General features: G+C 50.9%; 2 protein-coding genes across 4 annotated transcripts in view; one reads left to right on the top strand and one right to left on the bottom strand.

Annotated features, from left to right (window-relative positions):
* The window catches only part of PC (pyruvate carboxylase), a 174285-nt gene that overhangs the window by 37878 nt on the left and 110093 nt on the right, over nucleotides 1-26314 (bottom strand). The gene's annotated exons all lie outside the window — the stretch shown is intronic.
* On the top strand, nucleotides 11649-15415 carry LRFN4 (leucine rich repeat and fibronectin type III domain containing 4). Its single transcript, XM_063317002.1, has 2 exons — nucleotides 11649-13043; nucleotides 14665-15415. The coding sequence occupies exons 1-2, from the start codon at nucleotides 11665-11667 to the stop codon at nucleotides 15338-15340; spliced, it is 2055 nt and encodes a 684-aa protein (XP_063173072.1). The 5' UTR covers nucleotides 11649-11664; the 3' UTR covers nucleotides 15341-15415.

Here is a 26314-nt window from a genome sequence, read left to right as displayed (position 1 = left end):
AAAAAAGCTGAGAGTGAGAGGAGCGCGCCGGTGCGGGGTTTAAATACCCCGCGCCGGTCAGCGCCCCCTCACCCTGGGTTACGTCATCCCCCCTTTGTCCTGCATGCTGTCTTGCCGGTAGGTGAAGGGTTGCGAGGCCCCATCTGGTGCCCCGGGATCGCCCATCATCGGTTTCCTCATTCAGCCGGTGATTGCTGTCAGCTGGGCGATCTCCGTTGCGCTTGTGCTAACAGCTTGGGTGTGCCTCGCGATCCGCCTAGCCTTTTGTCTTTTCTTCTTTCTCTTTTGTGTTCTGATGGCTGCATCCTCCGGCTAGGGTCTGTGGCTGTTGTTGTGCTTGCTATGCTTATCTTGAGCCCCTTCCTCTGCTTCCTCGTTATTGTCATGTGTGCCGTTGTGCTGATGTCTTCAGCTCAACGGCACTCATGACATCAGATCCCACTGGTGGATTCATTTTAACAATAGCTCTACAGCTTTTCTGATATTTAATGCCGGCAGTCCAGGACTCAGATAGTTCAAGGGGAGCCCATCCTTTTTGTATCTGCCTGGCTTGTCCACAAAGTTGTCCTGGTGTCTCACAAATCTCAGTGTCTCCTGTGAGCACCATCATCTCATTTCCCTTTAAATGCATGTGGAAAAACAGCCATCTTGGTGGTTCTGGCTTTCAGGCTCATAACTGGCAAACTAAACTGGGCTTCCTGAGTCACAGGACTACTTCTCCCTCCATCACTGGTGCTGCTGACCTGCTCCAAGACCAGGACACCCCAACGCTACCCTCAAGACTCATCACTGCTTTGATGTTGCCCCGGTCTTGAATCCGTACAAGAAATACACCAAAAAAAAAAAAAAGAAAAGAAAAAAAGAAACACGCGGAAGAGAGAAAATCCCAGTTCTAAAAACTCAGGAAACAATTCAGTAAACATTGACAAAGTAACTAGCAAGCTGATTGGACTGGTCTGATTACTCACCGATACCTCATAAAAATGATGGCACAGAACACTGCCATCTTTTCAGAAATTGCTGAAATCTGGCCTGATAGAAGAAATTATGCAGACTCACCCGACCTGCTTCACAGATTCACTAAAGTAGAAGTACTTCTGTGACAGAAACAAAACTTTCCCCAAGAATGACATGCATACCTAAAGAGGCATTCTGTTACTATGTTTATAATTTACACTGTTCTACTTACTCTGTGTCCCACCAAGGGTATTTCTGGGTCCACCTGAAGCACCCTTTTGTTGTTAAGTCGTGTGCGACTCTTTGTGACCCCACGGGCCACAGCACGCCAGGCCTTCCTGTCCTCCACTCTCCTGGAGTCTGCTCAAATTCATGCTCATTGCGTCGGTGATGCTACCTCACCATCTCCTCCTCTGCCGTCCCCTCCTCCTTTCGCCTTCAGCCTTTCCCAGCATCAGGGTCTTTTCCAGCGAGCCCCCTCTTTGCATTAGGTGGCCAGAGCATCCGAGCGTCAGCTTCAGTATCCGTCCCTTCAATGAACAGACAGTCCACTGGAGAAGGAAATGGCAACTGATCCAGTATACTTGCCAGGAAAACCCCTGGACAGGACCTGCAGCACCCATCCCCTGGGTGAAGACTAGACCCATTCGCTCATCCACAAGAGCACATTTCCTCAATGCACACAACACTTTGATCTCTCTCCTCAAGCCAGGTTGATGCAGAACATTAAAACAAGCCAGTGTGAAAGCCATTCGCTGAGTCAACTCTGAAAGATCTTTTAGGCAGGTGCAGAACTCTTCTAGGGGCCCCAAGGTTAAAATAATTGGGAAACGTTCTCCAGAGCCTACCCTCTGAAATATATTGCCTGGGAATGAGCACATAAAATAACAATGGAGCCAAAACCTCTTGGGACATCCTGAGCTGGGCCTTCAGTGACCCTGCTAGATGGATGGAAACCACCCAGCAAAGGTTAAAGGAAACTGGGCCAGCTGGAAAAAATATTGATTTAAATTAAATAAACAGACCCAAGTTCAAGTCTCACTCGTACCAAGCGAAGACGCCAAGCCGTTTGCCTATTGACTATACTTTTGCACTGCCACACTTCCTGAAGTCTTTCACACCAGGCAAGTAAGTCACCTAGGCTTGTCTTGTCTTTAGTAGATGTGAGTTATCTGCTCACCCTCAAGCAGTGGGTATCTTTTAAAAGGTCTTTCTTGGAGTGATGACCTTCCGCTCCATCATTCTTCAGGGCTGCCAAGGAGCCTTGTATTCAGAGCAGGACATCCCTCTGGCCCCAAGACCTTTCTCTCTGGCTTTCTGGCTCCCGAACACCCAAAAAACTCACTTTGCGTTGGTAACATCTGCCCAGGTGACACCTGGTGGCCCGCAAGCTCCTGCAGGTCATCTGCCTACCCATCAGTTACTTGGTTGGGGTTTATTAGCTGGATCCTAATTCTTGGAAGGAGGGAGCCCTTTGCAAGCTGCTTCAACCCCATTCCTCGTAAAGGTTTGCTGCTGAGCCTGTGAGACTGTCAGCCAGGCGCCCTTCTGGCCCACCAAATCTGTCTGCAAGCCTTCCTCAAGTATCTAGACCTAACTCTAATCTTTACTGGAAAAAAACTGAGTTTCCCCTGAAACTGGAGTCTGCAACTGAGGTTGATCTGACATGAGCCTGAAAGACAAATGTTTTCCTTTATAAACACTTAAAAATAAATAAATAAATAGGCTCTTTACATTCATTTTGGGAACAGCCCATCTTTAAGTGCAGAGCAGTCTCAGAACTTGACTGTTTCAGAGGGTCAATGCCAACACACCAGTCTGCATGCCTAAATTGTTTGAAACAGAAAAATATAATCACCATCCTTAGGGGTCAGTGTTCCTCCCCACCCCTGCCCTACATCTCCTCCCCTGCCTTAGAACGGCGAGCCTGTGCTGGTCCAGGAAGCCTTCCCCCTTAAGGGAAGCCTGCCTCCTAGCAACCATCACCCAGGGCAACAGGATGAAGGTAACTTGGCTGCTCGCTCTCATTCTACAATTCTGATGGGGAGGGGGGTGGGGAGAGATGTGTATAAACACTTGAAAATCTCCCAAATCAGAGATACCATCCAGTGAGCACACTTTAAATGGGAAGGGTGGGACGTAATGTTCAATTTAATAATACAGATTTCCTTTCAGGACACAAAGGGCCTTGGCTGGTGCCCCAGATTTCTGGAAGAGGGGAGGATTTTCCTCTTGAGCAGCTGCTGCATTAGTCTCTCTTCCCCAGCAACGCTGGGGAGGAGGGAGCGAAGGGAGGGAGGACAGACAGAAGGAGGTCCTTTTCGGCTCCTCCGTCTACCTTGCCCCAATCAGAGCTTGGGAAGGAGAAGGTGGCAGTGGCGGTGGCGCCCGCTGGAAGAGCAGCAGCCACGGAGCCTCTGTCCATTTGCCCACCCAGGCAGTGTGGGCAACACAGCCAGCCCCAGCAGGAAAGGTGGTAGCTGGGGCAGCAGCCAGGGGGAGGGGAGGGGAGGCCCAATCTAGCTGGAGTGGGGAGAGCACGGATTGTGGCACCACCCCTCCTGCGCACCAAAGCAGCAGAAAGGCTGGCAGAGACAAAGAGGATCTGGAGGAGCTCAGCGGCATCTGGGAAGAAGGGAGACTACCGAAGAGTCTGCAGCAGAAAGACACCATCCCAGGAAGGCTGTCACTGCCGGTTCCCTCAAAACCTCACACCTTGGCAGGAGAAGTGAGTTACGTCCCAGGTGTATTAAGGGGGGTGGGCGAGGAATGCCAGGAATCCAGGTGTCAATGCTCTGGAAATGTTCAGCCCCAAAGGCACAGAGGGGCTGAAGCCCAAGAAAAACGACCTGCTACTGTTTTGATTCAAGGAATCCCGAGAAATGGAAGATCAGAATCTGAAGCTCCTGAGTTGGAGGATGACCCAGAACCAAAAAAAGCTGAGCATCTAGAAGAGATGACATGGTGGAATTACGGCAAGGAACTAGATTCTGGAAACTACAGGAGCCTGGATTCTCCAGGAGCGGAGGAATCTAGTAAAGAAACGAGGCTGTGTGGCACCTGGAATGGGCCTGTTCTGGAGATGTAGAACTCAGGGCTGCAAAACAGACTAGACGCCCTCCCCAACAAGCTCCAGTTTGGAACGCGTGGCATCCAGGAGTCCTGAGGGCTGAAAGGTCCAGGATGGGGACACCGGGAACCCAGGGGCCCAAGAAAGCTGGGCATTTTTAGAAGCCCAGTCGCCCTTGGGAGCATCAGGAAGCCGAAGACCTGAGGAGGGCCAGGGACTGAAGCCTGAGGAAGTTTAGGCAGCCCAGGAACCTGATGGGTCAAGGAGCAAGGGACCCGCTGAGCCAGGATGCTCGGAGAGGGCTTCCCCCTGGCCTGGGGGCTTGAACGAGGCTGGCCTGGCTGCCTTCACTATGCCTGCCTGAGCGCTGCAGCATTTCTGTTTTCTTTGACTGGGGGAGGGGACAAAGGATGCTCCTCTGCCTGCACGCTGGATGCCACCCTCGGCCACACCAAACTTCTGCTTCCGAGAGAGCTGCGCTGGAGAGCACCAGGTGCCCCTCCATGGCACCCAGAGACGCAGCAGGAGCCCAGGGGCCACAATCTGGTCAGGAGACACTGAGAACCAGGCACAGAGACAAGTGACTCTGCGGTGGGAGCTGCTGGACTGCCACAGCTCATCTCTGGGGCCCAAGAGACTAAGAAGGTAATCCATGAATGCGTCCCAGCTGGGCAAGAGATGTACAGCATGCATGTGGGGCCTAGATGCTTTCAGGGTGGGGGTGGGGGTGCAGAATGACCGACACTGCAGCATATTTTATGGGCCATTAGCAGGGAGGACTATTGAACTTGGAAGGGCAGACAAGCCGCTTTCAGCTAGGAAAGGTTCTGGAAACAGAGCTGGGTTTTTTTCTTAACCTCGGGCAGTCTGCCCTTGACTCTTCCACTCCTTGTGCCATCTCTTTTTCTCCCCTACCTGCCAAAGGACCGTTGGGAAAGTTGTGCTATACAGAAACAACTCCCCCCCACCCCACATACTGCTACTTGCTCCTCTGACCTCTGTCTCCATCCTGGATCCAGTCCTTCAAGGCCGGATCCAGTTGTATACAACCCTTCCCGTCTCCCAGCCATTCCCCCATCCTCACCGCCCGCCCAGCCATTGTATACTCGCAGTGAGGGCGTGGTTCATCCTGGTCCTGAGATGGGAGCGCACGGGGGGAAGGGAAGGAAAGGGAAGGGGTGGCTTGTATCTGGGGAGGTGAAGGAACTGAACCAAGAACCAGGGTGGCCTGTTGCCATCCGCGGCCCTCAATCCCAGCACCGTCCTCTCTGGAATGGAGGGCCTGAGATGTGGGCTGCTGCCTGCTGCCTGCTGCCTGGAGTGAATGCCTTCCAACATTTTTCCAGGATCTCCCAGAGTCCCATTCCTGTCAAAAGTTTCTTGCTACTGTTACAGCCCAGAATTGCTCTGAGATAGGGGCCTTCAGCCTCTCCCCCAAGTACAGAAGGAGGCCAGAAATGGCCTCCTGGAGTCACTGGGCCCTTCCAGGTGATAGCTGTGCCATCCCCAACAGCAACCAGTATTTGGGGGAGGGGGGGAAGGTGTTATCTAGCCCTACTAACAGCTGCCTCCATGAATCTGTCTACTCTTCCTTTAGGCCCATGTGCGTGCCTGGAGAGAGAGAGGTCAGAAATTCAAGGCCCCAGAGGCTAAATCAGAAATGTGCTGGACAACTGTACACACAGCGGATTAAGCCCCCCCCCCCAGCGCATCCCCTCCACTTTCCATAGGGTGCCTACCACATACACAGCACAGCACAGCTAGGCATCTGCACTCAGGGGAGGCAGGAGCGCAGGCCCTGTGGCCACCAGCACCTTACGGTCTGGGACCATCAGCACAACCCTGATGCAGGCCAGATGCCAAAGCTGGGCAAGAGAAACTGCTGAGCCAACAGACAGCCAAAGCAGTGGATGGTTGAAGGAGAGGAACAAAACCATAGGAGCTTTTATCCAGCGAGGGATGGACCCCAGTGGGAAAGCCTGGATGCTTTCGAGCCGATAGGCAGAGGAGCTCTGGCATGAGGGAGACAAACCGAAGGACAGAGAGGAGCTGCTCCAATTAATGTACAGGTTAATTCTGCCCCCCCGATGGCCCCGGCTGGAGAGGTCCCCAGTGCCCACACACCAAGGGCTCTTGGGAGATGCCAAGTCCTTCCACAGCAGCCCACAGCAGCTTGGAGAAGGAGCGCTGCCACTGTGGCCGGAGATAATCTAGGCCACTAGAACAGCAGCAGATTAAAAGCCATCCCTACATCTTTGGTAATTAATTCCACTGTCGGGGGTGGGGGGAATGCTTTTCCCACATGATTCACTCCTATCACAACCCTCCTTGCCTTGCCCATTTTTAAGTTAAATTGGCTCAATTGCTGGAGGGGAACTCTTCCTCCCCCTCCTCCTTTCTGTGGAGGGGGGGAATACTTTTGAGCATCTTTACCTGCTCAAAGGTGGCCAGAACTATGCACAGTAATCCAAATCCGACTGCTCCAAAACCTGCCTGAGAGTATTGTCAGTTTTACTTTCAGCTCTTTTCCTAAAGGTCTTAATGCAGAATGTATCACCTTCACGGCAGCTCTGCACCAGGTGACTGGTTCCACCCCAACCAGCACAGGCCACATCAACAAAAACACCAAGTTCCGGACTCTGCACTGCATCTGCCCTTCCACAGCTCCTCTTTCAGTGTGAAGCGGACTCCCCTTTTGGTTACAGCAGCTGACAACTAGCAGGGTAAAACAGAGCAGTGTAACAGCTATCAATGATCAAACTAGCAGATGAGTTATCAGTATTTTAAAAAAACCTGCTGATAAAAACCCACTGGACAGCACGCTCATAACCCTGATGTAACAAAGCACTAATTCCCTGAAGCTTCTGTAGATGAGTCACACTGGGGCTGCCCTCCTATATGTGAGCAGGGAGGGGCAAACACTCCAGAAGGTGGGGGGCCACCAAGGAGAAGGCATTTTCTGTGACCCCCTCTTCTGAGCACATGGGCTGGCAGCATCCCGTCGGCTGTCTGAACAGGGCACAGGGCAGACAGCCTTAAAGGCACCCAGAAACAGCCAGCACTTGAACTGCGCCAGAAATGCTGGCCATTACTGCAACTCCTGCCACAAGGGTGCAGCATCGCCTTAATGGCTTTCAACCATGCACAGGAGGGCAGCTACACTCTGTACTGGGTGCAGTTCCAAGGCTCATGTCCAAGCCCAGAGACAGGTCTCAAGATCAGCCCCACACAGAACAAGTGAAATAATCCAAGTGTGAGGTGACAAAGGCGTGGATGGCAATTACGTGTGCAACCCCTTCCAAGAAGGGTTGCAGCAGACCATGGCTTTTTTGCTGCTCTAACAGGAGCTACGGGAAGCCCCAGGTTGAGGACCATCTCCTTCTAGGGGAGGGCAGTCCCATGCCAATCTAAAGAGGCCCTGAGCCTGGAAGGCCACTCCACCTTGCTCTGCATCTCCCCATCCAGGTATAGTGTCAAGACTGTTCTGGGGAGCCTGGGCAGAGATACACGCTGACAGATGACCTCTCCAGTGGCTTTATTCGGGTGTTAAGTAGGGGGACTTAACCCTGAGCCCGAACTGCAATAACGGAGGGCTCAGCCTCTTCCCTCCCAGCTGAGACTACTCACTTAGCAAGAAGTGGACCTTAGCAGAATGCCTCAGACGCCGCCCCTGCAGGCAGCTGAGGCCACCACAGCTGATCATGCTGAGGGCCACCGAGAGATCCAGCTGACCAAGAGTGGCCAGTGCCATTTCACCCCCATGTCCAGCCCTGAAACCTGACTGACAGGGACTCAGGCTCTCCGTAATTGTTGCCTCACCACCTTCCCCAATAAGGTTACCCATGCTGGCTGGTCCCTTGAGGGCAGAGACACAATCTTTGCTGTCTCTTTTTATACTAACCCCTCAAAAATAACTGGACATTGTCACCAACCTTGCCTACCTCACTCTTTCAGAAATCTCAGGGCTTTACTCATCCATTCCTGCCAGATTCTTCTTTCCTCTGGCCCCAATTCTGGTCATACAATAAAAGCCAGGGTCCAGGCATCAAATTCCTTTCTTCCTTCCTTCCTTCCTCCCTCCACAACCTAAGTGTTTTAATATGTGCAGGTAATATGTGCAGGGAGAAGAGCTGCAAGGGTGATTTCCTCCGTTTTAATGTTCTTCTGTTTAAAACATCATCCTATTGAGCAGAAGGGCTTCACTGCTGTTGATTTTTTTAGTTATTTTTTGTTTTGCTTTTGGGGATGCAGAATTGTAGATTTTATTATCTTTTTGAATGAAATGAGGCCATGTCTACCACATCAATTTCTTGTCTCAGACAAGAAGCCTGTTCTGTAAAAAGAATGCAAACTGCACCGTACTCGTCTTCAAAAGCTTGAAATAAGGATTTTGAAAACAAGCCTTTTATAAATAAAAGAATGGCTATTTCTTAAAAGACACTGTTGTATGCAGCACTTTGCCAAGCAACAAATGAAAAAACTGAAGCTTCCCTATGAGCAGCTTATAATCTACATTCAGGGCAGAAAGAAGAGCCATGGACATATTTGCACCTCTCTCCTCCTCAGGAGAAGCGGGCCAGGCCCTTGCCCTCCCTTCCCTTCAAAGGAAACGCTGCAGGGCCGGTCGAGGCTCCTGGGTCCCAGCCTTTGCTGAGCTGATCCAAACCCTTCCGGTGTGATTTGAGTACGCCCTGAGGACTCCTGGCCAGCCAGCAAGGCCAATGGCTTATGAGAACCAAAAGGCAACCCCTGCATGCTGCCAGGCCTGGCTCTCCAGACGCTTCAGCCCGTTACTCAGAAACTCTGTTACAGCAGAAGCTCGCAGAGGCGATGCAGCCAGCTAAGCTGCTTCATGGCAGGCGAGAGAGAGAGGCCAAATAAGCACAGAAGATCTGCCCACTACAGGACAGAAGTCAAGCCCTCTGCCCGTGGGTGTCCGCTCCAGGGCTTAACAAGACAAGAGGCCGTTTCCTCTCAACTCGAAAAGGCAAGAAATTTGGCCACTGTGCTCCTGGCCTTCAGACTGGGCGATGTCTGCTCTGTATTTGCATAATAGCTCTATCTAACCGGAGACCCGTGGGGTCCCATCTCACTGTTTAGGCCGCCAACTGCAACCCAAGTCCAGTCCCCTCCTCAGGACGTCCCCAGCAAAAGGCTGGCTGGACACGTCCAGGGAAGCGGAAGACCACACCGGTGTCTTGCTCTGGTCTTCCAGCCCCTCAGCTGTCCCTAACCCCAACCCCAACCATCTCACGTTCCCAGAGTGAGCATCCAGGGCCTTGGGAGTAACTGAGCCTTCCCAAATGACAACACAGTGTCTCACAAAGGCTGCAACAAAAGGAGCAGGCGCTTTTCTCCTGGCCTGGACTGTCTGCCCAAAGAAGAACGAACTCTAGGCCCTGATCACCCTGGGCGCTCTTGGTGGGCGGAAAGCAAGTCGTAACGTTTAAGGCCTCCTCCCTCATCCCAAATAGTTGCTAGTAAAACTCAGGGATGAGGTGGGGGGTATCCAAAGCAGCACGCCTTTACATGTTCAGCCACCACACTGCACTAAGCCATGGTTTGTTTTAACTATGGTTTGTTGAACAAGCCAGTGGTCTGGATCGCACAAGAGGCTAACCATAAATTGGGGTGGGCAACACACAGACCACATGTTCAGCACAGTGGACAGTCTGCAGCACCCAGACCATCAGATTATGCTGCCCAAATTCAGCAACACAACTAACTAGGCTCCATGATGGCTTTACAAACTGTGTGAACCAGCCTATGATTTCACACACACTACAATGAACAGAGGCTAAGTCCTAGTCACTTGGGATGGATTTCTGGAACATTACATAGTCTACAACCCTCTTCTGGGCCAATACTTAACTTTGAGCAGTGTGCTATGGCTGTATGCAACAAACTGAGTTTGGCTTGAATAAAAACTAAAACAGATTCAATTTAATTTTATGTTAATTAGAATTATGTTCACTCAACAAACTGGGTGTTGCTAAGACAAACACCAACTTTGGTTTAATCTAATTTCATTTTAATTTAATTAATTAAAGGCAGTCATAGGGTTATTCTCCGCACAGTCAGTGATTTTGCCCTTCTGCCACATTAAGAAGACTGCAGCAATTTTTAGAAGAACTGAGTGAGCAATGTGAGAGGCTGATTTTTCTTTCCCGCCGTTGATGTCTATGAACTCAGGAAGCTGCCAAGCAGGTTCCTGGAGGACTTTCCAAATGGAAGCAGGGAGGTCAAGACAACCAGGCTAGAGAAAGTTGATCCTGATCACACATTTGCTCCTTCCTAACATTCCAGCAAGAAACAGAAATCCAGGTAAGTGGAGCAGATCAAAACAAGTTTGTCAAGGGATCTAAAAATGCAGTATAAGGCTTTAAGAAGGCGCATCTGGTTTTTCCCATCTTTTGGGTGTTCCACGTTTCTCTCCTCATTCAGATTTTCTTGGTTATTCATCTATCTCTTAATTAAACATATTAGACACAGAGATGTTGGTTGGATAAGCAAAAGGGTACTAAAATTCATAATTTGGGGTAGACTGTGAAGGAGAAGGAGAAATGGCAAAGGCTGTGTTAAGATGAAAAATGTATGTCTGATAAATCATCTATAATTATATAGATTATATCTTGTTGTAAACCACCCAGAGTCCCCCCTTTGGGGGGAGATGGGTGGTGGCTAAATTTAATAAATAATATTATTATTATTATTATTATATAGTATATGAGTACTTCAGTTAGCAAGGGCCAACATGAGGTTGTCACAGATGACAGCTGGAAAAGGTGGCTATATTTTAGATGATTGAAGATTCAAAAAGATCTAGGCAGGCTTGAGCAGTGGGCTGAAATAAATAGGACGGAATTTAACAGGAAGAAATATAAAGTTCTGCACATGTGTAGCAAAAAAGAAAGGCATAAGTATAAGATGGGGAAACCTGGCTTGGCAGTAGAATGTGGGGAACAGATCTGAGCCAACTGTGTGACGCATCTGCCGAAAAGGCAAATGCAATCTCGCACTGCATTCAGTGGGTCCAGATCACAGGAACAAATTGTTCCCCTCTCCTCTGCCCTGGTCAGACCCTGGTGGGAATCCTGTGTCCAGTTCTGGGCATCACAGTTCAAAAAGGACAGTAACAAACGAGTTCAGAGCAGGGCTGCTAAGCCTTAGGAGGTTCAATTAAAGGATCCGGGCATGTTTAGCCTACAGAACAGATTACTGAGAGGAAACATAGCAACCTTCAAATATCTTAAAGTCTGTCCCACAGAAGAGGAAATAGACATTGTCTGCTGCTGGACCAGAACCACTAGATCAAAATGGCTAGGAAGGAAGTTCAGACCAGGTATCAGGAACGACTTCCGGACCAGACCAGCTGTGAGTCAGAGGAACAGGCCACTTTCAGAGAGGGTCTGGCAGCACTGGCCCTGAGCAGCAGATTGGGCCGGAAGACTGTGAGTGTGTGGAATTCAAGGACATGAGTACAAAGCACCAAGAAAGATGGAAAGGGTGAGCACTACCTAGCAATTAGGTTCAAAAGAGCGAAGGGTACAGGGCGAGAGCCAGGCTCGGCCCCCCTTGTGCTCACCCATCTGTCTCCTCTCTCTGCCCGTTTTCCAGGGCCTGCAAAGGCGACTATCATGGACAGGCTGCTCCTGATCCAGCTTCTGATGGTGGGGAGCACCGCAGCCCAGGTGGAGGCCTGCCCCTTTCACTGTGTCTGCCAAAATCTCTCGGACTCGCTCAGCACCCTCTGCGCCAACAAGGGGCTCCTCTTCATCCCACCCAACATCGACCGGCGGACGGTGGAGCTGCGCCTGGCGGACAATTTCATCCGGGTGGTGGACCCATCAGACTTCCTGAACATGACGGGCCTCGTGGACCTTACCCTCTCACGGAACACCATTGACACCCTCCGCCCCTTCGCCTTTGGGGACCTGGAGAGCCTCCGCTCGCTCCACCTGGACAGCAACCGGCTGACAGAGATCAGGGAGGAGGCTCTGCGTGGGATGCTGAACCTCCAGCACCTCATCCTGAACAACAACCAGCTGGTCAACATCTCTGGGGCTGCTTTTGATGATTTCTTGTTGACTCTGGAAGACCTGGATCTGTCCTACAACAACCTGCACAGCGTCCCCTGGGAAGGGATCCGGGGGATGCTCTGCCTTCACACGCTGAACCTAGATCATAACTTGATCGACTTCATTATGGAAGGAACCTTTGATGAACTTTACAAACTCTCAAGGCTGGACATGACCTCCAATCGCCTTTCCACGCTGCCCCCTGACCCGCTGTTTGCCCGCTCCCAGATCGGGGCCGTCAGCCCAACCCCCTTCACCGCGACCATCGTGCTCAGCTTCGGAGGGAATCCTCTGCACTGCAACTGCGAGTTGCTGTGGCTGCGGCGCTTGGTGCGAGAGGATGACATGGAGACCTGCGCTTCGCCCCAACAAGTGGCTGGCCGGCATTTCTGGTCTGTGCCCGAGGAGGACTTCACTTGCGAGCCCCCTCTCATCACCCGGCACACCCACAAGCTCTGGATCTTGGAGGGCCAGAAAGCCACCCTGCGGTGCAGGGCCATCGGGGACCCGGAGCCAGTCATCCACTGGGTCTCGCCCGAGGACAAAATCGTTGCCAACTCCTCCAGGACCGTGTCGTTCCGCAACGGCACCCTCGACATCTTGGTGACCACCATCCGTGACGACGGGGCCTACACCTGCATTGCCATCAATGCTGCCGGGGAGTCAACAGCCACAGTGGACCTCAAAATCATCCCCTTGCCTCATCGAGGGAACGGCACCGTTACTGTGCTGCAGCAGGATCCCGGCTCCTCTGACATCACCACCTCCGCCAAGAGCTCTGCCAATGCCACCCAGGAGGCTTCCGAGAAGAGAGTGGAGGTCCTGGACGTGACTGCTACATCAGCACTGGTGCGCTGGGTGGCGGATAAGTCAGCCTACCCGGCCTGGATGTATCAGATCCAGTACAACTGCACTGCAGACGATGCCCTTGTTTACAGGTAAGTGGGGTATCAGGCTTCCCAGGCAGGGCCTGGTCCCAAGACTGCCTTCCCTTGGCCTGTGGATGGACAGGCAAACAGCTCTTAAGTTCAGCCTCTCCTTCCTGGAGAAGCCCCAGCAATTAAGGTGCCCAGCCGCTCTACACTGTTCAGAACCTCCCCACCCCATCACATCTCGTTAGCTTACTCAGCCAGAGCGCTTGACTGCAAACAGCCACAGACCTGCTTTTCTCAATTTGCCCCTTTTCTCAGTTCCCACAAGATGTGAACCATGCACCGGTCAGATAGGCTGGGTATGCATGGAGAGATATGTGATTAGTCAACCAGTCTGTGACACAGCGTGTCATGCAAATAGAGGGCAGCACACCAAAAAGCCAATTCTGCACAAAGCTCTGTGGCTGTTCCCTGAAACAGAGTCGCCAGAGAAGGGGCACGACCACCACGAGTAAGACCAACCTCCTGGCGGTGGAGCCAGGCCTAGTTCCTTAAGCGGGGCGGGGGAGGGGGCACCAAAGGCTGAAGTCCAAGCACGGGGACGATTCAGAAGTTTCGCAGCCGAGGGGCTTCTGCAAAGCTTTCTGCCCATCAACCCAGCAGGAGGTGGGGGGAAGAGACGCGTTTAAATAACCTTGGATCAAACCACAGAGACAGATCGCAGAATTAATTGTTCTAAGAGCAGAATCCTTATGCACAATACAGAAAGCAACACCCAGAAGAGAAAGGATTTTCCACAAGTGAATCTCTTTTCTAATGACTCCATTTTGTAGGAATTTCTTACCTTAAAAATCAAAACCATGGAAAATGTGGATCACAATAATCCACTTCATGCTACCTTTGGCAACACACAGAGTGGTTCTGCCACAACCCCCAGATCTAAATAAATCACCTGTCCTCCCTAGAGGAAGCCCGGGCTGGCCTGCAGCCATAAGAGGCACAGCCAGGCTCTGCTCCTGGGATGCAGACTGCATCTCTCCCACCTCTCTGGGGCGAGGCCAGGTGCCCACCCGCCCACGCTCCCCTGCGTTGCCCCGCGACTTGGCTTGGGCTGCTCTTCCAGCCCCCTCATTATCCGCCTGTCCGGGAATCACGGGGACCCACCAAGCCCAGGGAACCAAACGAACTGCTCAGCGGGGGGGAGCAGGGGGGGCTCCCACTCCTTCAGGGCCTTTGGGCAAAGCTGATATGCTTATCTAGGGAGTGATGGTGTGTGTTCAAGAACCCAATGAAACTTTAGTGGCTTCTCAAGGAGAACTGAAAGATCTGCAGAGTACCTGAATCAAGAACAGCTCCTGGTTTTGAGGCATAACATCATAGCTAGTGTTACCTTTTCCTTTGAGCACTGGTAGTTGTGTTGCAAAGTTAGCCTGGATTTCCCTGGACACGCAGTGACTGCAACGAAGTATAGCGGAAAGAGTAATGGGTCACCAGTGTGCAGATAAGCAGCTCTGCATATCAGAAGGCAGGTGGGGTGGAAAGGCCCATGGCCAGGAAGGAAGGCCTGTGCCCCCCCCCGCATCCAGTCTTCCTCGAGAGAAGGGCCTACCACCTCAGTTAAGAGGCTGGAGGAAGGAGTGGGGTGGGTGGCCTCAGATGCTGACTGTTCCATCTTTCTCGCTTGCAGGATCATCCCCACCAGCAGCCAGCAGTTCACCCTTAAGTATCTAGTGCCGAGCATGGACTACGACCTGTGCGTCTTAGCCATCTTTGATGATTTGGCCACATCTCTGGCAGCTACCCACCTGCTGGGCTGTGCCCAGTTTACCACCCAGGAAGCCTACCCAGACTGCCATTCGCTGCACGTCCACTTCCTGGGGGGGGCCCTGACGGTGACGGTGGGAGGCATCATCGTGGCCTCCTTGCTGGTCTTCACAGGAGTCGTGATGGTGAAATACAAGGTCTGCAGCAGCATCCACGGGAGCCTGCCCAGGGTCAGCAACACGCACTCGCAGACCAACGGTGGGCACCTGAATGGCTCGCTCCCCCAGCGGACGCCCCCCAGGGAGCGCCAGCAGGGCTGGGCCAAGGCAGGGGCACCCGAGGGTCCCGAGCACCGGAAGGGAGGACCTGCCCGGAAGCCCCTGGCTGTGGCCAAAGCCAGGCGCAGCAGCTCCTTGGACATGGGGGACGTCTGCTCCAGCTCCTGCTACAGCTACGCCAAGCGCCTGAGCTTCGTGTGGGCCAAGCGCAGCCAGTCCGTCCATGGGAGGCTGGCGCAGTGTGCGCCCATCGAGGACAGCACTGGCAAGAGGCCTGGGCCCTTCCTCAATGTGGACAAGTTGGAAGAAAGCGTGGTATAGCCATAGCTGGGTGCCCGCAAGTGGGGAGGACCTACATGCTACCCCTAAAGCATCTGGGACCGCACCCCCACCTGGCAGCCCGAGGAGGGGAGCAGACAGGATAGGCAGCAGAGGCCCTGGTCCACCATCCCAGGTGCTGGCCTTGGTCGAATGGGCAGCTGAGCCTCTGGTGGGGAGCCCAGCCCTGCCAGAGAGGCCACCTTGCACAGAGCAGAGCCCCAGGCGAGCAAGCGAGATCCCCTCCGTGCTGGGGGAGGGTGCTGGAGTGAGAGAGAGAGGAATTAGGAGGAGAGGCTTGGGAACAGCTTTTTCCTCTGCATTTTGCAGTTGACTAATTGAGGTGCAAATAGTGACCAATTCAAGAATCAATGTTTTGAAGAGGGAAGGAGACGGCTTTTACAGAAAAAAACAGTTGCCAAGAGAGAGCGAGCACACACTATTCAATAACTCTTAAGTCATCAAGGTTTCAAAGACAGGAGAGTTAATTCAGAAATGAACCCTTTGGGCAAGATTGTGTTTAAGCGTGAAGGCTGGTGGGGTAGGGGGTGGGGCGGAGAGGGGAATTCAAAATTCCACATCGTGTTAAAGGCAAATTCTATACCTGGAATCCTGGCATTTAATGACCTCTATAAAGATCCATATGTGTCTCTCTTTTTGCATAAGTGTTGCTGCTGCTGTGGAATGGAGGCTCCTCCTCTTTCCATCTTCTGAAATTCACCCTGATCTTTGTAGACTTACAACTTTAAAAGGAAGGAATGAGGGAAAAAAAGAAATAACCCAAACCCCAACTCTAGTTCGCAATGAATGCAGAAAATGCAAGGTCTACAATTGCAATCCCATTAACTGAAAGTAGCTTCTGAAAAGGAATTTGCATTTTTCCTAAAAGGTAAAATTCTACCTTGAGTGCAAATTTTTACTGCCTGGTGGGGTTCTGGCTCTGCCAGTGACCTGGAGCTTCTCAATGTTTGCCTAGAGCGGTGGAAGATTTCCAGCTCAGCTCTTGGAGAGTAAGGCTGGTTCGCAAGTCCGGATTCCCCTGTCTCACCTTTCGAAAGGGGCTATGCTTCTAGGCTGCCTTTGAGAATACAAAGGAAGGCCGAGAGCCCTTCTGGCCCCTCCGGACTGAGAGCATCTTGTGCCACCACTTCAAAGGCAATCTGGACCAAGAGAACAGGTGTGCATGTGGGGGTGGGGGACAGGGATCAGCGGCTGCGGGGGGGGGGCACAAAGCCTCCCTGCAGGCCTGGCCAGAGACTTCTGGTGCTCAAGAGCAGGGTTCCTCAGCCTTGGCAACTCTAAGCTGTGCAGACTTCAAGCTTTGCTGGCTGGGGAATTCTGGGAGTTGAAGTCTGCACAGCTTAGAGTTGCCAAGGCTGAGGAACCCTGCTCAAGAGGGTAACCCTTAAGGAAGTTTGCACAGGAGTAAACCCCCCGAACTGGGTCCGTGTCTGAGAGATGCTTTTTACAGCCAAAGGCCAGCGTTGTAAAATGACACGTGGAAACGAAGTGTCCAGAGTAGTGATACAGTACAAAATAAAAACACTGAGAAAGGGGAGGGGAGGGGAGGGCAGTAACTGAACACGATGATAAGTTGCATAGATTTATAGGAGGTGAATACAAATTAAATCCAGCAGCTTTTGACAGCAGTAGCTATAAGCGCAGAACTTAGCCACTTTCCTGGAAACTTCACTGAAATGGTCACTTCATAAAAAGTGACCTGTGCCAATTCAAATATTTCACAATCAGAGGAGTTACAGTTCTATTCTCTGGGGATGACAGATGGTGCAAGCCAGAAGTACTTCACCTATGAACAGATAAACGGTCAAGTATTCTGTCTCCTTTGTATACCATCCAGATGAAAGCGTGCCAGAGGGAATGCTTGGGGGGGGGGGTGAAAGGTGGGCAGATGAGATGGAGACAGAAGCAATAGGAGATGGTAGCTCTGTCCCTTGGCACCACGAGGTCTTGAATTCTCTGTTTAACTTCATGCCCAGAGCTTGGCAAATAAATCCACAATAAACCAAGTCAGAGGAAACTTGGTTCTTCCCTTGAGAAATGTGGCTGTCCAGGAGCACAAGCTGAGCCACAGACTCCCCACCAAAATCTGCTCCAACCAGCACAGCCAGAAGCTCCAGTGGAAGAGGAGCACCAGCGGCCGGCACGGAGCATCACTCTCTGGAATGTGGGCATGCCAATTCTAGCCCAGGGGTGTCCTTGTGCCCCCAACGCTGTGCCCAGCAGGAGAAGGCTGAAAACACTGACCTCCCTTGGGGAACGCAGTTGGGGCAGGCACCTGGGCACAACCCCTCTGACTTGCCTAACTGGTTTTGGCCCTTGAGGACGTGATTCTGAAATAAATGCAAGCCAAGATATTCCTGAGCCTACGTCTTAGGATTCCCTTCCATCGGGCTGCAGAGCCGGGGGGCAGCTGAAGCCATCCTTCCCACACAAACCCTTCAAAGCAGGGGGATCGCACACAAGCGGGGGCCAACACTATGCAGCCCCGACCTCATGACGTGCCCAGGAGGAGGGTGGATGATGCTGGGGCTGCCTTTCAGCTCTGAAAGACGAATGGGGGGAGGCTAGTGGGTGTGCTCAGAGCCCGGCCCCACCCACCTCTGGAGGAGCCCCTCCACGGCTGCGGCTGGGCGGGGGCAACACAGCTCCCTCTCGAGCCGTGGCAGAGCCGACCTCGCCCCAAGGCAAGCCCCATCGTCCAAAAGATTGCGGGGTGTTTGCCCTCTGGTTCCTGGAAGAGACACGCCTGGCTTCGGCTTCCAGGGAGCTTCCTCTCCGAAGGGAGGCCACCATGGAGACCACAGCAGGAGAACCGCGTGCACTGTCGCTGGGCAAGGAATCCGAGGCCGGTCCTCAAGGTCTCCGGCACTCATCACAACCCAAGAGGCTTGCGAGTGAAAACCGCGGCTGCCGACCGAGTGCCGGAGAGGAGAGGAGAGGAGAGGAGAGGAGGAGGTTGGGGTGAGGTGCCCAGTCTGACAAAGGACTTCTGCTTGTTGGCCCCAGCCTCCTCTTCCCCCGCATTGATGATGCGCCTCTGGAGAACACTGGCCCTCAGCAGCAGGGAGCTGGGCAGAAAGCAGGACCGCTGTCAGCCTTGCAAGGTAGTCCAGACAAGAAGCCCACCTGGAAGTACTAGCTTTACTTCGCTGCAAGGCTACACTAACAGAATCTTGCAAGTCTGAAAGGACAACTCTCCTCCGTTGCCTTTACAGTCTGAGAAACTAGGGCGGGTCCCTTCCAAGACGCTTCCCAGGCCCCCATTCCTTCTGTGGGCTCAGCTGCCACTTACCCGACCGACCGCTGCCCTGGCTGCGGCTCTTCCCCCTCGCTCAAGGTCATTCCCACAGAGCATTACAACTGCCCTCTCCCCACCCTGGCTGGAGACACGGGGTCACCAACCACTCCAGACCAGAGAAGAAAGCTCCTCTGCATGCTGCAGGGGAGGCCTGCGGTGCGACGTCAGGGCGCATCGCCTGCTGAAAGACCCCAGAATTCCCTAAAGCGGCACAACAGAAGCCCCCTATCAGGCCCACCTGCAACAGGGAACTATAGGTTGGAGAAGGCAAGGCCAAAGGCAAGTCTGGGGAGCATCCGGGAGGAGGAAGAAAGGGGTCCCTGGGAATGTAGAAGAGGTGACAGGAGGAGACATCTTTTGGGGGTCTCCACAAGCCAGCTTTGGGGGGGGTCTCCCCTTTTTTTCTTCCTGGGTTCCACATGAAGCCTGGGACTGTGGTGGGGGGGGGGGCAAAAGAGGACAGGGCACTAGGTACACCAGCTTGAGCCCCTGGGAGAAAGGCGGAATATCCGTTCCGTTGGAGAGATCTTCCAAGCAGTTGCTCTCTATTAAGAAATCCTCTGAAATGTGTTTGCTTTAGTTAGGCCATTAGCTTAAATAGAGACACACTATGAACTCTTGAAGCAAACTGTCACACTGAGACTAGCCTCTTGGGCTCTTAAAACCCATGAGGCAAAAAAAAAAAATCCCACTCTTTTTACCAAAACAAAGATTGGTCACATGTTAAAACAAGCTAGGGGAAGAAGAAAAGATGAGAAAGTTAATCTAACATGACACACCATTCACACAGTCACACCAGTGACTTGTAAAGATACACAATAAATGGCTCAGAAGCAAATGGAGTTTCCCTTCTCAGAGAACTGACAGATCTAGTTGTATCCTGAGTAACATATGACTCAAGCCTGACCAAAATTTATTACCAGATAACACCAGTTTTGCTTCTAAATTGTAAAACCGCTCGGACACCTTTATCAGTCCTCAAGCTTCCCTTCCCTGGAATATCTGTGCAGCATCTTCATTTTACAACCCACTGTCACTTTCATGCAATGAATTTATGACTTGAACACCCAACATTTTATGGCCCTTTCCTGTTTTTATTGATTCGTGTCGCCAGATGCCAGACAAAGGAACGTGGGCAGCCTCCTGTCAAGCTGGCCGTTTGCTTTTTTCCAGAACATTTCCCGTGTTTGATACAGCTGGTACAAGCACAGGCTTTTTCCTTGGAGATACCGCATATTTAATTCCCTAATCCAAATTAAGTTGTGACAATTGCTGGCATCAGATGGCACGCAGTGCCCAAACCAATCTGCCACAAGGCAGCTTAATGCCATGGCCTAGTTCACACCACACGGAAAAACAACAGCTGGGTTCCTGCAGACGCCAAACACAAATTCCCGTCACCCTGAGCTGAATCGGCACGTGAGGTCATTAAGCTTTTCTTTCTCATCTTCTAAAGATCCCACTGCAGATCCTGCCTCAAACCAAAACCAGGAATCAAAATTCTCTTGCAAATGTCTTTCAGTATAGAGTAAATGCTATTTTTGAAATTAAAAATTCACATCCAGAAGTGAGATCTGAGGCTGACTTGTGGCTGGATGCTCCATGGACTAGGGGTGTGTGTGTGAGATGTTTGTGATTTAGGCACCAGAGATGGGTCAAAGGACAATGGCCACAGGCTGCAGATCTTGCTCCGATGGGCCCTTCTGGAGCCAAAAGGGCCACCAGGGATGCAGGGAGGGCCTGCCAACAGCCGGCCCACTTGAGGTGAGCTAAAGCACAGAAGAAGCCCATCTCTGCCAGCTCTGTGTGCTGTTTTACCTCTGATGAGCCTTTATTGCCAAGAGAAAGGCAGGGAGAGATTCTGTGATAGTACCAGGAAAGGAGCATTTTGGTCAACTGAGATTAACTATTGATTACACTCTTACCTGTTTCTGCTTAAGTTATTGTCTGCTGTGGTGCTAATCACAGCATAATCTCAGAAATGCACACAGAAATGCACACACACTACTAATTTGCTTGTGAGATTTGGGACATTTTAAAAATTTTATTTACTTGGCACCCACATTATGTGTTGGTGCCACTGACTGAATCTGGTTTCTTATTTTTATTTTTTAAGCATTGTAAATTATTTTTATATCAGTGTGAGAAACGACTGCATAAATGTTTTAAAATAATGACAGAATAAACTCCATCTGGGACTGATGGTGGTGAGAGACGGGTGCTCACACTCAGCAGAACAAAGGTGTGGTAGGGGCAGCGAAAGGGTGAAATGTCATGACACTGCGTGGATCAAAACCAGCCCCTCTGGCTCCTGTGCTGTTTTGCACACCAGAAACCCGGGATCCCTGCTTGGGGCCCTGAGGTCAAAGCAGGATGTATGGGCTACGAGAGCAACCCAAGTACATGGCTGGGTGTTGGGCACCTGAGCCTTCTCTGTGAGGACGCTTCTGCTGCACTCGCGCGAGATTGGGGTTCAGCTGCAACAGGGGTAAGTGGGGACACACGGGGCCCGGGAGGGTCAGACCCGCAGTCGTCACGGCCTGGTCCATTCCAGCAGCTCCAGAGGAAGGCCTCCAGTTGGCTTCCCTCCTCGGTGGTCCCAGAGAGAAGCCCATTGATTTCTGGTCCTCCCTGTCTGATGAGGAAGGGGGGTCCAGGCCAGGGCCCCCACCGCTTTTGTGCAGAGGACCCACCTGGCCGATGGCGGCACTCCAAGCATTAGGTAGGGCCAGGACCAAGACCCATTTTCATCTCATGCAGTTCCTATTTAAATGTAATTAACATTAAATTTATTTTAAAAACCATTAAAATTACCCTTCCTGTGGTATGTATTATTTTTTTCCCTTTCTGTCCTATTAGAAGTTTTGGAGTGTTCTCCCAAAGGTTTTGGGAACTGGAGGCGTGTGTTTCTAGCTCAAGCTAGACTGACAAAACCAGATTCCACATCTTTTGTGAATCAAGTATCTGCCCCGAAATGGAAGTGCAAATGAAAACGGTGCAACCGAGCCATCGTCATGAAGACGTCAACTGTCAAGAAAACAGAGGGGGTCTATGCTGACACACTTTGTGGGGCCCCGTGGACGGAGGCAGGGATGTTAAGATGGCGGTCACCTTCTGGAGGCCCATCCTTAAGGATAAGCGCTTCGCTTCAGATCTGTGGAGTCTGGATTTCAAGAGGGCCTCAGCCATCGCCACCTTTCCTCAGTGAGCAGAAATATGGCCTTTCTGTCTGACTGAATGTAATTAGGCAGTTTGGGATTATACGTTATTTGGACTGATACTTAATTACTCTTAATGTAAATCTGGTCCCACTTGACTTTTTCCTATTTGTAATTAGAAAGTATAGTCAACAAAAACTTTATTCTGTGAGGTTTTAAATCATTTTGATATTTATTTCCCTTATTTTTGTATGATGGATAAAGAATTATTATCTGAACCTCTTCATAAATAAAACATCTCAAAGTAACATAGCAGCTGCTTTGCAGCTTTTTTTCAACCATCCTCCTTCCTCAAACTGGTGTGTGTGTGTGTCCTTTCTTGTTTATTTGTGGAAAATCTGAGGTTGGAGTGGACGAGAGGCCATCCAGACGTTCCCAAGCAATCAAGACACCCCCTCACCAATCATGGAAATAGTTTTTTTAAATCTCCTTATGGCAAAGGAGGCGGGCCTTTGACCAGTCTGTCAAAACAGCGGCATCGAACTCCAGCAGGCATTGGTTTATTTGCAAGGCTTCTAGGCGGCTTTTAAGAGCCAGCTCTCTCACAGGGATGCTGCTCGGCTGCCTTTTCCTCATTCAGATCATCTAATCCTGAGAAACAGGAGAAGGGTAGGAAAAACACTCACTGCAGTATTTTAACCTTCTGGTGAGAAAAGTGCAGGCAACAACGGCGCAGTATCTGCCTGTCTGACTCCAGGGCTGAGGAAATACAAAGCGACCCAGCAGCCAACTCTCAAAGCAGCATCGATCAGCACCAGATAAACCATCAGGCAGAAAGCACCACCTTAATCAAGGAGCTGCTAAGGAGAAAACCTCCCCCAACACTGGCAGGGCAAGCTACTGCATATAAACAGGCAGCAACCCCCCCGCCCCCACCCCGCTGCACCGATGATGTTCCCTAGTTCGGCAATGAAACATTTGCAAGCAAACCACCAAGCTCAGAGAACACCAAGGGCTCCCCATAAGCTAAAACCTGACTTGTTCTGGATTTGGGCCCTGCTCCCCCAGAGCAAGCCAGGAGGGGTGGCCTTTTGAAGGCAGGCGGGACCAGTGTTTGGACAGCTTGACTCGCTCGGAAGATGCCAGGTTGGCCCGGCTGGGCATTTCTCTGGCAAAGCTTCACTTGCTGTTTACTGCGCACACACCTGGACTGTGAATTAAGGCGAGCTTGTTCCCATTTCTGCAGAACTGGGATATTTTGTACCACCAATGTGTCTTCTGATATGTTTTGCAGTCCTCTCATATGGCTACATGTCACATTTGGCATTTTTTGTTGTGATCGTAGGGGAAAAGCAAGGAAATAGCAAGATCAGAAAGCTGTACTCCAGGGCTGCACCTCAAGTCCAGTTCTTTGCTACCAATTCTGTGGTTAGTCGAGTCCAGGGATCAAGCAGAATCTGCATACATATCTGAAGTGGGCAGCACACAGTCAACCTTGTCCAGGCTTGGAAAGGGAGCAGGATTAGTCCCGGTTACTCCTAGGAGGGGAGGCCACCAGGAAACCCCAGAACAACAGGCCAGGATGGGAATTTGGAAATAATGCAGTGGCAACCCACTTCTATTCATTTACATGGAGATACCCATGAGGTCACCAGGACTGACTCAGCTCACAGGGGTCCTCTACCTTATAGCTCACAGATCAGATCAGAAACAAAACAAGGCCCTGCTCACGCTCAGGTTGACTCTCAGCCACAGAAACTTTTATGACTTTGGCCAGCCAACCCACCTCACACAGAAGACCTCATGTAGATGGCTTTAGAGCAAAGGAAGGAGATACATATAAGAGTATAGGAAAGCGGGACAGCTCTGACTGGGCAAGGCCAAAATCTACGTATCAGAGAATCTGGGGCCCTTTATCCCAGTCCAAGGGCTTCTGGGGCCACAGGCAGAAACAGACCTCTGCTAGTCCTCCTCGCAAGACCCTCCTGACCTTCCGCGTGAAACATGCGCTTTGCTCCTGGATGGGAGTTGTGTCCCTGCGGGGGTCCACAAGGACCCTGTAATTGTAAAGCATGAGGCCTTCTGAAAGCACAAAGAGTGCTGGATCCCTTTCACTGCTTTCATTTGAAGCTGCACATTAATGCACATTTTTTCATTTAAATACTGACTCTGCCAGTAATAAAATTTATCTTGAACTCGGGAGGAGGTTATGAACTATTATACATATTTCTTTCTTTATTGTTTGTTTTGAATGAATAGAAAAGGAATTACAAAAATGCATTATTCATTTCACTAATGAATAAAACATGCCCATTTATTTGCCAGGCTACTTGCCTCATTCTTAATTATTACATTTTGGGGGTTTTGTTTTTTTGTTTTTTTCTTTTTGCTTGGGCAGGTGAATAAAATAAATGGAAGTCATTGGAATTCATGGACTGCAGCAAAAAATCCCCTGGGCGAAAATGGAAGGTGCAGATGGGTCTCAGTTGCAAAAGTCAGGGCAGAGGGGAGGGGACCGGGAAGGGGAAGACTCTTCTTCAGTTTTGCCTTGAGCTTTACCTAAAGGAAGTTGGCAAAAGAACCCAATGTATCTCTTCTGACAAGAAGAAACGAGTAGGACTGACGCATGTTCGGGAAGTACCTTGAATCGTTATAGCTGGCTGAACTATATGCTAAGGTCCTGAAGGAACTTGCGGATGGTCTGGATGAACTGTTACACATTGTCTCTGAGAAATACTGGAGAATGGGTGAATGGCTAGTAGCTGAAAGGAAGAAATGTCCCTGTCTTCAAAAAGAGAAAAAGGAGACACAGAGCTAATCTGACATCAAGACCTGGGAAGGTTAGCAGATCATAAAGATCTGAAAGCATCCTGAAAAAAAATGCAATAATTATTAGAAGTCAGCCTGCATTAGTCAAGAACAAGTCTCATCAAACGAAGCTTATTTCATTTTTTTGACTACTGTATAGCTAACTTCCTTAGCAGACAGGGGAACGCCATAGATATAATTTATCTGCTCAGCAACAGTTCCTCATTAAACTGGAGTGAGTTGCCACAAAGTTCATTTCAAGTGGAAGCTGTCTTGATTCCTGCAATGAGTAGGATTTGGACATGATACCAGTAAATGGCCCTGCCCAATTTTATAATTCTATGAAGCCATAACTAGCCAAGCAAACTGTCTTCACACTACATGCTAACCCAGAAACAGTGCCAGCACATCACAATTCCTACAATTTCAGGTCTGTAAGATACACAGCAACATACAGACAGGTTTCTGAGACCCAGTAAGTGTATTTTGGAGACCACGGGGTGGCAGGCAGAGAGGGGTATCACAGTCCTCTCATAAGCATGTGGCATGACCTCAGGGAAAGCCAAGGTAAGATACCTGCCTCCTGGCAGGGCAGATCTCGGCTTGGAGAATTTTCTTAGTGCCCGACAGCAGGGAGGAAGGGCTGATGATGCTCAACCAAAGGCTGAACAGAAACCTGTCAGGGATGCTGTAGCTGTGGCTGATCCACAAGAAGCAGGGAAGGGGACTAAATAGCCAAGGAGATCCTCCCTGTCTCTAGGAGACGACGCTTTCTCTAAGTAAGACTGGGCTTCACAGCAAATTTTGTTCAGCAAAGGAACCTCGGCTGCCGTAAGCTTCCAAGGCAAACACAGCTGATAGGCCGCTCTTCCAGGCCTAGACCTGTTGCGTTGTGTGCAAAAGCAGGCGTGGCGACACTCTGTGGGCAACGTTACCCTTCCCCTACAGAACCTTCTCCTGCCACTTTGAAGCAGATGTGCTTGTAGTTGTGTATTTTATTTATTATTCAAATTTAATTACTAAATTAAATTTAATTAAATTTTAATTTTAATTATTATTTTAACCAGAGTTTGTTTCAAAGCTGTCTACTAAATAGAAAATAAAGTCTACATCTGCTTACGCCACACCAGCTTCACCTGAAAAGATCCAGTTCTAGTCTAGCTAACTTACTAAAGGCTCATTCGGAGAGGCAGAGTAAAGAGCAGAGAAAGGGGCGGTTATACACACCATCCACTTAAACTATGGGCTTGTTTCCCATCCATGCCTGCAAAGCGGCTGTGCTGCCATTCTGTTGTCTTTTTTCACGGAAACCAATGAAACAAGAGGCGGGGAAAACAGGAGAGTTGCTGCTCCATAATACTGCAAGCATGGAGCACGCTTACATAAATTCTGTGATCTGAAGCAGCTGAGACGAACTCTGGTAGTTCTAGCAGCGGAGACTTTGCCCCGAGCACCACAGCCTCTCTCTCCCCGATCCTCCTGTGGTGGGGTGAGCATGGCAGGACATGAGGGGGGGCTGGAAAGACTCATTGACATTCATCCTACTGGGAATGGGGGGGGGGAGAGGAGCAGCAGCAGCAGCAGCAGCAGCGAAGGTCGGCAATTGCTTGGACCGCCGCCTCGCTCTCTCCATGCACAGAGGCCGGTGCAGAAGGCCATAGGATCCGGGACTGAGCAGAGAATCAGTGGGGC

Source organism: Candoia aspera, chromosome 17 (assembly GCF_035149785.1).
Source record: "Candoia aspera isolate rCanAsp1 chromosome 17, rCanAsp1.hap2, whole genome shotgun sequence".
NCBI classification, from domain to species: Eukaryota; Metazoa; Chordata; class Lepidosauria; order Squamata; family Boidae; genus Candoia; species Candoia aspera.
The sequence above is the reverse complement of the archived record's forward strand: the minus strand, read 5'-3'. Positions and strand labels throughout refer to the sequence as shown.

Bases quoted from the DNA above. Each gene is read 5' to 3' on its own strand.
- LRFN4 (XM_063317002.1), top strand. From the start codon at position 11,665: ATGGACAGGCTGCTCCTGATCCAGCTTCTGATGGTGGGGAGCACCGCA. The intron at 13,044-14,664 runs GTAAGTGGGGTA...TCTCGCTTGCAG, and splicing joins GACGATGCCCTTGTTTACAG to GATCATCCCCACCAGCAGCC.